Source organism: Labrus bergylta, chromosome 8 (assembly GCF_963930695.1).
Source record: "Labrus bergylta chromosome 8, fLabBer1.1, whole genome shotgun sequence".
NCBI lineage: Eukaryota > Metazoa > Chordata > Actinopteri > Labriformes > Labridae > Labrus > Labrus bergylta.
The window spans coordinates 26,783,331-26,797,032 of NC_089202.1; the positions used below are offsets into that span (position 1 = coordinate 26,783,331).

General features: G+C 38.4%; 5 protein-coding genes across 5 annotated transcripts; 3 read left to right on the forward strand and 2 right to left on the reverse strand.

The window, feature by feature from the left end:
- Positions 1 to 45: 45 nt before the first annotated feature.
- Positions 46 to 1,658, forward strand: LOC110000824 (histone H1-like). Its single transcript, XM_065958202.1, has one exon. The coding sequence runs from the start codon at positions 76 to 78 to the stop codon at positions 679 to 681; it is 606 nt and encodes a 201-aa protein (XP_065814274.1). The 5' UTR covers positions 46 to 75; the 3' UTR covers positions 682 to 1,658.
- Positions 1,659 to 1,686: 28 nt separating this feature from the next.
- LOC110004841 (histone H2A) lies at positions 1,687 to 2,637 on the reverse strand. Its single transcript, XM_020660339.3, has one exon. The coding sequence runs from the start codon at positions 2,616 to 2,618 to the stop codon at positions 2,235 to 2,237; it is 384 nt and encodes a 127-aa protein (XP_020515995.1). The 5' UTR covers positions 2,619 to 2,637; the 3' UTR covers positions 1,687 to 2,234.
- Positions 2,638 to 2,976: 339 nt separating this feature from the next.
- Positions 2,977 to 3,444, forward strand: LOC110000825 (histone H3). The gene has a single exon (XM_020656188.3). It carries the CDS (start codon positions 2,979 to 2,981, stop codon positions 3,387 to 3,389), a length of 411 nt encoding a protein of 136 aa, XP_020511844.1. The 5' UTR covers positions 2,977 to 2,978; the 3' UTR covers positions 3,390 to 3,444.
- A 3,222-nt stretch (positions 3,445 to 6,666) lies between these two features.
- On the forward strand, positions 6,667 to 7,443 carry LOC109976346 (histone H2B-like). The gene has a single exon (XM_020626484.3). It carries the CDS (start codon positions 6,937 to 6,939, stop codon positions 7,303 to 7,305), a length of 369 nt encoding a protein of 122 aa, XP_020482140.1. The 5' UTR covers positions 6,667 to 6,936; the 3' UTR covers positions 7,306 to 7,443.
- Positions 7,444 to 8,134: 691 nt separating this feature from the next.
- Positions 8,135 to 9,001, reverse strand: LOC109976347 (histone H4). Its single transcript, XM_020626485.3, has one exon. The coding sequence runs from the start codon at positions 8,603 to 8,605 to the stop codon at positions 8,294 to 8,296; it is 312 nt and encodes a 103-aa protein (XP_020482141.1). The 5' UTR covers positions 8,606 to 9,001; the 3' UTR covers positions 8,135 to 8,293.
- Positions 9,002 to 13,702: the final 4,701 nt, after the last annotated feature.

The window sequence follows — 13,702 nt, forward strand, 5'->3', positions numbered from 1 at the left end:
CTCTTCACGGTTCTCATGTTCCCTATAAGTCCCGCCTCCTGTCGGTCTTCTCCACACGTCCAGTGAGAGATCAACATGGCAGAAGAAGCACCAGCAGTAGCAGCCCCGGTGGTGAAAACCCCGAAGAAGAAAGCGGCTCCCAAGCCCAAGTCTGATGGACCCCCCCTCCCGACGCTCATCATCAGCGCTGTGGCTGAGTCCAAAGAGCGCAAAGGTGTGTCCTTATCGGCCGTCAAGAAGGCACTGGCCGCTAAAGGTGTGGATGTGGTCAAGGCTAACAAACGCATCAACGCCGCCGTGGTTAAGCTGGTAACAAATGGAACTTTGGCCCAGACTAAAGGCAGTGGTGCCTCCGGATCTTTCAAGCTCGCAAAGAAAGAGCCCAAAGCCGCCAAACCAGCAGCGAAGAAGGTCGCAAAGAAAGCTCCGGCCAAGGCAAAGAAGCCCGCAGCAAAGAAAACTACACCTAAGAAGACTCCAGTCAAGAAAGTAGCAGTCAAGAAGTCACCGAAGAAGGTAGCAGTTAAGAAAACCCCGGTGAAGAAGGCAACCAAAAAGCCTGCTGCAAAGAGTCCCAAGAAGGCTGCTCCCAAGAAAGTGGTCAAGAAGACTCCAGTGAAGAAAACTCCAACAAAGAAAACAGCAGCAAAGAAGACTGCAGCCAAGAAGGCCAAGAAGTAAATCTTCACACCAGCATTCAATGCATCAAAGGCTCTTTTAAGAGCCCCCACAGCTTCCACTAAAGAGTCTGTCCTCAATGATACTATTTATAATCATATTGTTTATCTATGTTTATAATCACCTCTGAATGTTGAATGTGCTCACAACTGATGAGTGAATAAGAAGTCCGAGGTAGTGAATCAGATTATAAACTAATCCTTATTTCACGCTAGGCTACATCTTTACAACCAGAAAGGAAACCAGAATCTAGACAAGCAAAGAAAAATAATAATTAAGGTCACAGACAGATTTACTTACAATAAGCTGTTAAAACACATAAATAAATAGATGAGTTTATTGTTGTGATCTAACTGACCTACTGTTACATAGTGATGCAACCAGTTACATTAAAATGTAATTCCTATATGAAATATATAATGCACATAGAGAGCATATATACATTAAACCTCATCAGTGTAGCTCTCCTACTTTCTATGTCATGAAGAATGCAGCTTTCCACTTTGACTTTATGTTTTGTATTTGTCAACAGTTATCTGATATTTTATTTTTTCAATAATTCTTATTTTAAATCTTACCACCCATGTTCATTGTTCTCCACTTTATTATATCAAATTACATTATTTAAGTGGTAAATCTAATCAACAGGACTGTAGCAAATCAGAATATAATCCTTGTTTCAGGCTAAGATATTTCTTAACTATCAGAAAGGAAACCAGAATTTAGAACAATAATTATTAAGGACACAGAATGAATAAGACCTTAATCCTTTCCAAACAAATCAGATTCTAAAGGGTTGACATATTTCATAACTATATATAATAATATATAATATTTTACAACATAATGAATAGACAAACCTGATATTAGAGTTTAAGAAATGTATGCATCCAAAAAACGTGTAGCAAAAACAACTTTTAACAAATATTCAGCATTTATTTTCAGACCTTATGTCCTCATGTTTCACTTTTTCTCACTATAACAAAGAAATACTTTTTTATTTTGCTGACCGAAAGGTAGACTGAACCACAGCGACTTGATAATGATGACAATTAATTTATCTGGATTAATTGTATATACAGGACAAGATGTGATAATTTTCAAAGACAACACATCAAATGTAGAACTAGAGAAAGTAACGGTACAGTTAAATTATAATGTGGTTCTCTATTAAGAGCCACCACAACTTCTATTAAGGAGTCTGCCACTGAACAAATCAGGACTTGATATTCACATTTAAGACATGCATCCAAGACAATGTGTAAGATGAAGGCCTAATTCAATGCAACATGAGAAATACTTGTGTGTAACTGTAACCATCATGTCTAATACACAGTAGCCTACATTCGTTCATGTTTATGACTGTTTCTGAAGGTATACGTATGAATTATTCTTAGATGTGGTGATGGAGCATTTATCAAAATTATAGGTTGTTTTAATAACGTGCTTAAATTATAGACAGTATAAAATGGACTTCACATAAGAATTTGCTGTTTAGTTGTGATGTGGTGGCTCTTAAAAGAGCCCTTGTGTTTGTTGAGGTCAGTATTGAGTCTCTACTTCTTGGCAGCCTTCTCGGTCTTCTTGGGCAGGAGAACAGCCTGGATGTTGGGCAGCACTCCTCCCTGAGCGATGGTGACTCCTCCGAGCAGCTTGTTGAGCTCCTCGTCGTTGCGGACAGCCAGCTGCAGGTGACGGGGGATGATACGGGTCTTCTTGTTGTCACGGGCAGCGTTCCCGGCCAACTCCAGGATCTCAGCGGTCAGGTACTCGAGCACAGCCGCCAGGTAGACGGGGGCTCCGGCACCAACACGCTGGGCATAGTTTCCTTTACGCAGCAGCCTGTGGACACGACCGACTGGGAACTGGAGCCCGGCACGGGAGGAGCGGGTCTTTGCCTTTGCTCTGGCTTTTCCGCCGGTTTTGCCTCTTCCTGACATGGTGTATGTTAATCTCTAGAGTCGATACTGAGAGAAATGTGCTCCAGGCGGACATGCCCTCTATTATATGTCCGCGGAGCGCGCGCGTTTTCCTGCCCCTCCAACCAGTAAAGAGGCTTCGAGCAGCGCAGAGGAGGGCGGCACCACTCGCAGCTTCACTCCGCGATTTGAAAAACGTTTCTCCAATGAGCAGCGCTGATCGAGGAAGGGGCTCGCTCCCCCCTGCGGGACTGAGCTCCAGACGCGGCTTTGTCACCAATCAGAGGCTAGAGGTCTGAAGCAGCGTCACCGGTCGGTATCCGCGCACTCGGTTTAAAAGCAGCTCGTCTCCGGTCTCTGACACATTATTCTTCTTAAACCATGGCAAGAACTAAGCAGACCGCTCGTAAGTCCACAGGAGGCAAAGCCCCCAGGAAGCAGCTGGCCACCAAGGCTGCCCGTAAGAGCGCCCCGGCCACCGGCGGCGTCAAGAAGCCCCATCGTTACAGGCCCGGTACCGTGGCTCTCAGAGAGATCCGTCGTTACCAGAAATCCACCGAGCTGCTCATCCGCAAGCTGCCCTTCCAGCGTCTGGTCCGTGAGATCGCTCAGGACTTCAAGACCGACCTGCGCTTCCAGAGCTCCGCTGTCATGGCTCTGCAGGAGGCCAGCGAGGCTTACCTGGTCGGTCTCTTCGAGGACACCAACCTCTGCGCCATCCACGCCAAGAGGGTCACCATCATGCCCAAAGACATCCAGCTGGCCAGAAGGATCCGCGGAGAGAGAGCTTAATCTGTCTACTGCTCCAAAACAACCACAACGGCTCTTTTAAGAGCCACCACTTTTCACTCAAGACATATTCCTGTTCTGTCTCTACTTCAAAGTGATGTCTTTATTATTTCATTTTTAGTCTCATGTTGTCAACGAATTGGTTCATACAATACTGAAACCACAGTAAAATTACAACTCTGAAAGAAAATCAATAGAAACCATGGAGAGCACACCCATATTACAAAGTCATTACCATAATACACACTACATGTATATTGTGTTTAATTTATTCTCCATTTCTAATTGAATTTGAGGAGTTATTCAAATTAATCACCAGAGTTTGTCAGCTAGATAAAAAGTACACATGTATATTTAATGTGTATTATCTCATAAAGAGACATTGTCAATATTTAATCTCTTGTGTTTCTTGAGAGGTGCAGATTTCTAGAATCATCGTTCAGCTAAAAGAACTTCAGTAAATCACCAGCACACACTATGAACTCAGGAATCACTTCACTATAGACTTTAAAATAAATAAATAAATAATTGAATAATTGAATCCCATAAAAACATTGAAGTTGACACCATTACTTCTACAGGCCTTGAAGTTTGGATCACAAACGGGTTCACTGACGACCACTTTGAATAAATATAAGTGATTCATAAAGACGGTTAAGATGCTACAGGATGCTCCTCATACAGATCCATATCATTTTACTGATGATAAAATACTAACTTTAGTTATAGCCTGTAGATTAAAGGATACTGTACCTGATATTATAAACAATGATGAATGCAGGTTAAGATCCACCACATTAGTTTAATTATCTTTAAAGACGCACTATGGGAACAAATAATGACCTCTAAAGACACAGTTCTCTGAACCACCACAGACACATCAAAGAGTCTCATATATGAAAACTATATTCATCATATGTATGTGTGTATATATAACACTTTTTATACATTAATGATGCAGCACAAAAAAATGACCCCCCTCCACACACACACACACACACACACACACACACACACACACACACACACACACACACACACACACACACACACACACACACACACACACACACACACACACACACTCAATCCACAACAATTTGTTAAAAAAATAAACAAATCTAGTTAAAAAAGTGATTGATGACTGAGGAAACACGCTGTCCAAGGTGCTGAAATGATCTCTGCTGCAGCATGTTGTGTCATTTGATTAGAAACAGAATAAAAAGAGTAAAAATCTTCCTTCAACTCGATGTGGATGATTTCAAGATGTTGAATGTTTTCTTCACCTCCTGGTCAATGTGGAGCTCAGTCAGTCTAACAGGAGTCACACAGCAGCTGCTGGTCAGAGGGCGGGACGAATGCTTCATAAAAATGAACAATGACATATTCATTGTGTCCCTGTTAGATAAAGAATGAATATTGATTTAAAGTCTAGGGACGACTTAAATGGAGGTGAATGTGATTGTTCAAATACATGTCTGAGGTATTCTGACCGGATTGTTCTGATGACAGTCAGACATCCTGAACATTAAAGTGTGAAAATGAAACAAAATGAACAATAACAGATACATTTTTTCTCATTGAATGAGCTCATTGCTTATGTCCATGTTTAATAAATCAGAAAAGAAGGATGAAGTGGTGCAGGATGATTAAAAGTAAGATGCAGTGAGTCTGACTGAACAAACCTATTTTATAATTGTGAGAGTATTTTAAAGTGTTTGCTATGACATTTTTTCAATACTTCTAACAATTTTCCTAAACTCTTAACACAGTTAGCACAACATTACAACAACCAATGCCAGAACAATGGATTTTGTTGTTTTTATTGTAGATTGAAACACAAATATATCCCCTGTATTTATTCCCAATGCTCTTGAGAAACAGCTGATTTAAGTTATGCTAATAGATCAATCACAACTGATTCCCACATAGGAAACACACTCAGGTGTATAGAGTAAAAAAAATGACCTCTTTGGGCTGATCTTGTGTGGAAAAGAAACAATATAGAGCAACACAAAGAAAGTAAGAAAAATGCCTGCACGAAGGAGAGAAAGACAAGTACCAGGACAAGGGAGAGGAAAGCCTGGATGAGGAGAAGGTAGAGGAGTTAGAATGCATGGTGGGGTAACTGATGAAATAAGAGCTTCTATCATAGACCATGTCATAAACCAGGGGCTATCATACAGAATGGCTGGTGAACGAGGACAGCCAAATCTCAGCCGGGATTCAGTGGCATCTATTGTCTGGATTTTTAGAGAAACCAACAGGTAGGATATTTTATAATTGCTTCTCCTACTGCAAAGTGTAAATCATTTACCATGTTTTACCGTAAATGTAATCCTCCGGCTTCTGATATGTAACTGTATTTTGTCTCTCTAAGGATTCAACGTCTACTTCCCTCAGGGGGCAGAGGAAAGCCCCTAAATGAGGAACAGGAACTTGCCATTATCATCATGGTGATTTCTTTCTCTGGCTTCTTTTTTTCATAAACCGTACATTATATAAAGCTACTATGATATGGGTCATTCCTTTTTTGTTTTGAATTCCTGCAGCAAAATGAACAAAATACATGTGTTTACTAAACCCAACAAAACAGAAATGTAGAGAGGCTTCAAGAGAAAACACAATCTATGATCAATATGTTGTAATGTACTTTCTATAAGGGCAGACCTGACACATGTGAAGTAATGCAGTTTCTGTTATTCCATCTGATGTTAGTGTTTTTATGACATTGTGCAATGATTGACTAAATGTTCCTGTTGGAAGACAACATGTGTTAGTGTCTTGGTGGACATGGTGTGTTGTGTTTGTGTATTATTGTATTTTAAAAATGAGTGTTAGAGTTTAGTTTGCAATGGGTTTGGAACATGATATCATGATGAATCCAAATTACAGAAACTATCTACATGTCATCAACAGCTTCTAACTGAAGGAGACAAAATAAAACACTTCTTATTATGAATACTCAGTAACCAGGCTGTTCTGGAGAATCTGAAGGATTTTACTGACAATCAAATGAATAGTTCAATTAATTTGGTTTCCTTAAGAATTCATTTTATTCTAAATAAAAACCAACATTTCAACAGACAATTAACCTCTTTATAGTATAAATGATCAATGGTCAATTTCAAATCCTGGATCCAAATTAAATAAATCTCACGTACGCTGAACAGTATTCATCATCACTGAATGTAAAATGATTTTACACTTTTAAATCTAATTAACAATAAGAAAACTATAAATACTGTAAACCTGATTCAATATTTATTTGAAGGGGGTAAATATTAATGCTGTCTAATTTGTATTTTGTTTATTAAACAGCTCGTGCTGCAGCTCCTCGGAGTGATCAACGGTGGTCGCTACTTTCTAAACCCTAAAGGACCTCAGACCTCAGCGCCGGTCACATGACTGAAAGCTAAGAATTGCTCAGTGGGTCACTCAGCCAATCCTGTGAGAGCAACAGCACATGACTAGTTGCTTCAACACCACATATATACTGCTTTCTGACACTCACTTCAGTATCAGTTTTTGAGATCACCACTCAGAAAACATGCCTGAAACCGTGAAAGCGCCCAAGAAGGGCTCAAAGAAAGCCGTCTCTAAGGCCACCAAGACCGGCAAGAAGAGGAGAAAGTCCAGGAAGGAGAGTTATGCCATCTACGTCTACAAGGTCCTGAAGCAGGTCCACCCCGACACCGGTATCTCCTCCAAGGCTATGGGCATCATGAACTCGTTCGTGAGCGACATCTTTGAGCGCATCGCCGGGGAGTCCTCCCGTCTGGCTCAATACAACAAGCGCTCCACCATCACCTCCAGGGAGATCCAGACCGCTGTCCGCCTGCTGCTGCCCGGTGAGCTGGCTAAACACGCCGTGTCTGAAGGCACCAAGGCTGTGACCAAATACACCAGCTCCAAGTAAATCCGCTGATAACCAGCAACAAAACGGTCCTTTTAAGGGCCACCCAACAGTTTCTGAGAGCTGAAATCCTGAATGTCCTATTACATCAATAATCGATAATATCTGCATATGTGGGCCATTAATTTATTATCGAGATATTCATTTTTGTCACAAGATAATTCATATTTTAAGTGGGATGACTCACTATACCTTTTATTATTATTATTATTCACATTTATTGATGTGAGACAGGTCAAATGTGAGAAAGATGTTGTGTAGTTGTCACCTTGAAAATCCAGGAAAGATTACAAGTCCCAGCCTTGGTTATGTCTAATCATTATCTACACTAAATTAAGGGTTGAACGGAAATAATTAATGAAATCAGGGTTAATCAATAATTTTCTCAAGTTAAACATGTCCGTTAAAAGTTGTGGTCTTAGGTGAATCAATTTGAGAAGATTGATTCACCTAATGACTGAGTGTTCATTGACTGACAATGAGCTACTTAGATGTTGAAATTTCTGAATATACATAAAACTAACCCTAATCACCTGTATAATAGAAAAAAGCCCATGACTCTGCTATCTGGATGTATTTTGTCAATAATTAATCATATCAAGTCAGCTAAATCGTTAGACAGGACATTTAAGGGTGCTTAAAAGTCTTCTAGTATTTCTCCTCTATGGGCATGAGAATGTTGCAGAGAGTATTTTCTAGTACTTAAAACGTTTAATAGCTGATTATTCCTGTGTTGAAGCAGCAAATGGATGAGAGATAAAGACATGCGTGTGTAGGTTATTAGTTTAAGTTATAGTTAATTAATGGTACATACACTAATTTGAAGCTCAGTTTGTTTAAATTGAGATTTGTTCCCTGTAATGTTTATGATATTAGGCTTATATCATTCTGTTTTCAACATTATCTAGTAAATATGGAAAAACTCTCTAGAGGAAGTGTTTGGCTCTTAAAAGAGCCTTTGGGTTTTAGTATAAGTTGGTCAGGATCAGGTTTAACCTCCGAAGCCGTACAGAGTGCGTCCCTGTCTCTTCAGAGCGTAAACCACATCCATGGCGGTGACGGTCTTTCTCTTAGCATGCTCGGTGTAGGTGACGGCATCACGGATAACGTTCTCCAGGAAGACCTTCAACACACCACGGGTCTCCTCGTAGATGAGACCAGAGATACGTTTGACTCCACCACGACGAGCCAGACGGCGGATAGCGGGCTTGGTGATTCCCTGGATGTTATCACGGAGGACTTTACGGTGACGCTTAGCGCCTCCTTTACCGAGTCCTTTACCTCCCTTTCCTCTTCCAGACATGTTGGCAATTCAGCAGTTGAGATCTGATTGATTCCGAGCTAGCGTTCACATTTTTCTAAATCTAGTCTCTGAGAACCTCATTGAAGTCAGAGAGCTGCTTTCTTCTTCCTCGCTCAAGTATTTCAAACACAAAATCTCATGAATCATTAGCGCCCCCCTCTGATCAGCAGCAGGAATCAGGGACAGCGTGACTCCTGTTAGACTGACTGAACTCCACATGGACCAGGAGGTGAAGAAAACATCCAACATCTTGGATTGAAATTATTCACACCAAAATGAAGGAAGATTCTCACTGATTGCACAGCTCTGGACAGCTCCCTATGTCAATACTGTTCATTTACAACTCTGTTTTTGCACATTCACATTTATCTCCAGCAGTATGTTGTATTTAATATTTTCATATTTGAGACTAGAAGTAATGTTAAGCTAAATCCTGGTTGTATATATTCACATTCTCAGTTTTGATATTTTTAATGCTTATTTACTTTGTATTTAATATTATATTGTGTTTATTTGCTAATATTGTGTGTTTGGATAACCTGCTGCTGTGACGCCACAATTTCCCAGTTTGGGATCAATAAAGTAACTCTATTCTATTCTATTATTACTGTTTTTATTATGTTTCTAAACAAATGACACAACATGCTGCAGCAGGGATCAATTCAGCACCTCGGACAGCGAAGGTTATAAAAAAAAAAAGATGACTGAATGTTATGACGGAGGATTAGGGCCACGTTGAAAACATTATTATTATTTTTTTCCAGATTACAGTCGTAAATTTACAAGATTAAACCCGTAAATGTATGACTTTGTTCTTGTAAATTAACGAGTTCAAGACCAGCCTGCACGAAAATGATGAAAGTACAACTTTTAATGTCTTGAATAAATAAAATAAACGAATAAAGTCGTTATTTTTAATCTATATCAGAAGAGCAGCAGCATCCTGTTTTCAAATGACAAACATGGAGCATCTTGTCCTAAAGGTTTCACTAATAAGGAAATAGGCTACTTCCTTGTGTAGTCGGTAAAAACAGTTCAAGAGAAGTTTTCACTTCAACTTCAAGACCTTGTTTATCTGTAAAATGAGGAACAGGACACAAACTGGCTCTGCACATGAGGCACTTTAACAAGGCAGACCGATAACAGACACAAATAGTTGTGTTGGGGCTTTACTTTTGCCGATATGAAACTACACATGCTTTTGGCACATCATCATCTTCACATTGTCATAAAATATCAGCACCCTGAAAAAATACTGCAATAAACTGAAGAAAGAAGCACACTGACTTGGAGGAAGTTGTCTGCAGAGGAAAAGATTAAGCGTTCTACTTTCATCATTTTGCGTAGACTGGTCTCAAACTCATTAATTTATGAGTTTAATCTCTTAAATTTAGTACTTTATTCTCGTTAATTTATTACTTTAATGTCAAAATTTAAAACAAATAAAAATAATAATTAACGTGGCCCTAATCCTCCATCGTAAAATGTTGAAACAAAGATAAATAAAGTATTTTACAACTGAACCAAATAAGGGACACATTATGTTCCAAAGCACAAAATCAACACAAACATAAAAAAAAATATGTAGAGAGAGCAGGAAGAAGAAATGAAACTGAACATAAATAAATCAAAACTTATCCTTTATGTGAGTCCCTGCTGCAACAGACACAAAACACAGAAGTGAATCAGAATCTGTTTTTATTGCCAAGTGCTCTTACACACATAAGGAATTTGTCTTTGTGTATTGGTGAAAAAAACAGTGAACAAAGGAAGCTTTGACATTATTTTATTTTTTGCTTTGACATTATTTTATTTTTTGTCTCATGATGCTTGATTAATGTTTAAGGATTTTAACCATAATTAATTTAATGAGCCATTCCCAGTTTCACCTGCCTGGTGTACTTAGACTTGAATGGTGTAATCTTTGAGACAAGCATATCAGGATCATCCAGGAAGCCTTCAGACAATCCGATAAACAGAGTTTGATAGATAACCAGGGAAGTTTCTAACTTTAGTGAGGACGCTCGTTTTGGTGACGAGTCTCACATCTTGTTTGAATGTAAGAATGTGAGTGTAATGATCTACACAGAAACATATCTGCCAATGTGAACTGTCCATCTATGTAGAAGTTATTTTGTTGTTACAATCAGATAAACCAAAAGTTGTTTGTAAATTAGATACCTTTTTATCCTTCTGTTTGATTTTGCTGCTTTGTTTTTTTTTGTATTACTGTGTGTTGTGTTAGTGCTCCGTACCATGTGATATGATCATGAGCCGTATAAATTACTGAAATGAAAGACTGAATAACATTAAAAAAGCATTTAAGACTCAATACACCACATTGTTCCACTAAAACACTGACACACATGAAATGATCTAAATCAGCTCAAATGTGATATTTGTTTGTATAACACTGTGTGATAATAACTACAGGGCTTGGACTTCTTAGATAAGATAGGATAATACTTTGTTGATCCCCAGAGGGGAAATTCAGGCGCTGCAGCAGCACAAGACAAGTAGAAGAAGTTCAAACAAAATAAAAATGTTAACAGAATAGATTAGATAAATAGAAATAGAAATAGGGGGTATATATGAAGGTGACATTAACTATGCAGGGAATTAAAACATTATGTGCAGTGAATGGCAAGATAAAGTGACAAGTGATGATTAAAGTGACTTGGTATGATCGATAGCATCAAGTCATGTAAAGACCAGTAAAGAGAGGCAGTTTTGTATCTCTGTAAGGCAGAGTGCAGTTATAGAGTACAATGATAATGATGGTGTGATAATAATTTCATTCAATTTCAAACCTTTATTTATTCTCGAAAAGACACTGAGGTTTCACTCATTTCCAATGCTGTCGAGATTACAAGCACAGTAAAACAAGCAAAAACACATCAAACACTCAGGATCAGTGACAAAAACCACTGAGATCAATTAAAACAGTTACAATTTGAAACAAAGTTGTTCGAAATCAAATTCTTAAATTCTGGAAGAGAGGGAAGAACTTCAATCCTTAGAGTTTGCTGGAGGGCGTTCCATGAATTTGGGGCATCGAAAGAGAATGCAGATTTACAAGATTCAGTACACATTTGCATGTTAAGTCATAAATAAACCAATTCATTGACCACGTATATATTGGTTTCAAATTGTGATACAAAAGGGGTGTGTGAGAAAAAAAAGAGATATACATATAAATATACATACATACTTACATACTCATACACTTGTGCACATACTGATACCTAAACATATCCATAATAACCTCGTTAAACACCAACATCCAACTGTACAATTACTTTCTGAACTTTCTCCATAGATACTAATTACAAGTAGTCTTTAAGACAGCTGTCCATGTCAAAACAATTCAGCTTTCTTACCTTCCAATTCATAAGAATTATCTGTTTGACAGATAGAAAGGCTAATCCAATCAAGTGCTGGAATTATTTTGAGGTTACCCCATCTTTCTTATTTCCCAGTATACCCACTGTTGGACTTAATGTGAATGTTCATATTAAGTATTTTGCACAGAAAAGTGTGTAAAAATGTGTCTTCAGTCTGGATTAAAAAACAGAGACAGTGTCATCAGATCGTACATCAACAGGTAGACTGTTCCAAAGCTGAGGAGTCACTGCAGAAAATGTTTGATAAACCTCTGACCTTAGCCTGGACTGTGGAACTACTAGGAGGCCTGACCCTGCAGATCTCAGAGGCCATTTGGTTGTTAAGGAGTGAGGAGTTAAGGAGTGAGGAGCTGGTGCTGTTAGAATTAGCTGCTGCCTTCGATACAGTTGATCACCTGATTCTTTTATCTCGCCTCGAACTGCGTGTTGGCATTAAAAGTGATGTCCTAAATGGGTTTAAATCATACCTCACAGAGTGGACCTTTTCTGTTCATTTAGGCCTCTTACTCCACAGCTGCGGCCCCACTAGCCTGTGGGGTCCCTCAAGGCTCCATTTTAGGCCCCATTCTAACACAGATGCTCTTGGAAGTTCCAAGGTGCAGGTTAAAAACCTGAGGTGACAGAGCTTATGCTGTGGCTGCTCCCAATCTGTGGAACAGTCTACCTGTTAATATAAGAACTGCTCAGTCCATTGAAAACTTCAAATCTTTGCTTAAAAGTCACCTCTCTGCTCTGGCTTTTAATACAATTTGAGCTTGACATTTTGAAATTGTATTTATGCTCCTATTTATTGTGTTTTTATTGTGCTTCATTCTATATGTTATTTTACTTGTTGTTTTTACATTGTGTTTTTTATGCTTGTACAGCACTTTGGTCAATCAAGGTTGTTTTAAATGTGCTATAGAAATAAAGATTGATTGATTGATTGATTGATTGATTGATTGATTGATTGATTGATTGATTGATTGATTGATTGATTGATTGATTGATTGATTGATTGATTGATTGATTGATTGATTGATTGATTGATTGATTGATTGATTGATTGATTGATTGAGGAGTTTATTTATGTAGTCTGGTGCATTGAAATTTGGGCGTTGCAGCAGCACCAGAAAGGTATTTACATAAAAAGCTTCAATATATTTTCTATGTATTCACATACACTGTTAATATACTTGTCACAGTAAAGAGGTACAGCTCGATAAGCAGCCAATTTACTCACAACTCATATTTTATACTTATAAGATGAAAATCATTTCTACTCAAGTATATGAACTGTTTCCAAATTAAAGTGCTGAATTAAATGTGTCCAATCCCTGAGCATGTTCTTCATTCAAATATAAATTCACCTTTAATAGTTTTACAGGGTCTCACCTGGTTTAGCCTCAAGACCCCCCCTCTCTGACTTCTTCATGAAAAATCACAACTTTATAGTTTCTGAATTTTTTCTACAAAAAACTTACATGGAAAGTTTGTGCTGTTTGGAACTCAGACGGTATGAAAAAAAAAAAAAAAAAAAAAAACATGACAGAACAAAACAAGCATGTTTAAAAAGCACTTCACAGAATATTTCACACTTTTATTCATGCAAGGTGAAAAGGCCAGATGATCCACTTTTAGGTCCAAAATATCTGTTAAAAATAGTTTAATATTTCACATAATAAAAGTTGAATGAGTTTCATATGAATTAACC

Bases quoted from the DNA above. Each gene is read 5' to 3' on its own strand.
- LOC110004841 (XM_020660339.3), bottom strand. From the start codon at position 2,618: ATGTCAGGAAGAGGCAAAACCGGCGGAAAAGCCAGAGCAAAGGCAAAG.
- LOC110000824 (XM_065958202.1), top strand. From the start codon at position 76: ATGGCAGAAGAAGCACCAGCAGTAGCAGCCCCGGTGGTGAAAACCCCG.
- LOC110000825 (XM_020656188.3), top strand. From the start codon at position 2,979: ATGGCAAGAACTAAGCAGACCGCTCGTAAGTCCACAGGAGGCAAAGCC.
- LOC109976346 (XM_020626484.3), top strand. From the start codon at position 6,937: ATGCCTGAAACCGTGAAAGCGCCCAAGAAGGGCTCAAAGAAAGCCGTC.
- LOC109976347 (XM_020626485.3), bottom strand. From the start codon at position 8,605: ATGTCTGGAAGAGGAAAGGGAGGTAAAGGACTCGGTAAAGGAGGCGCT.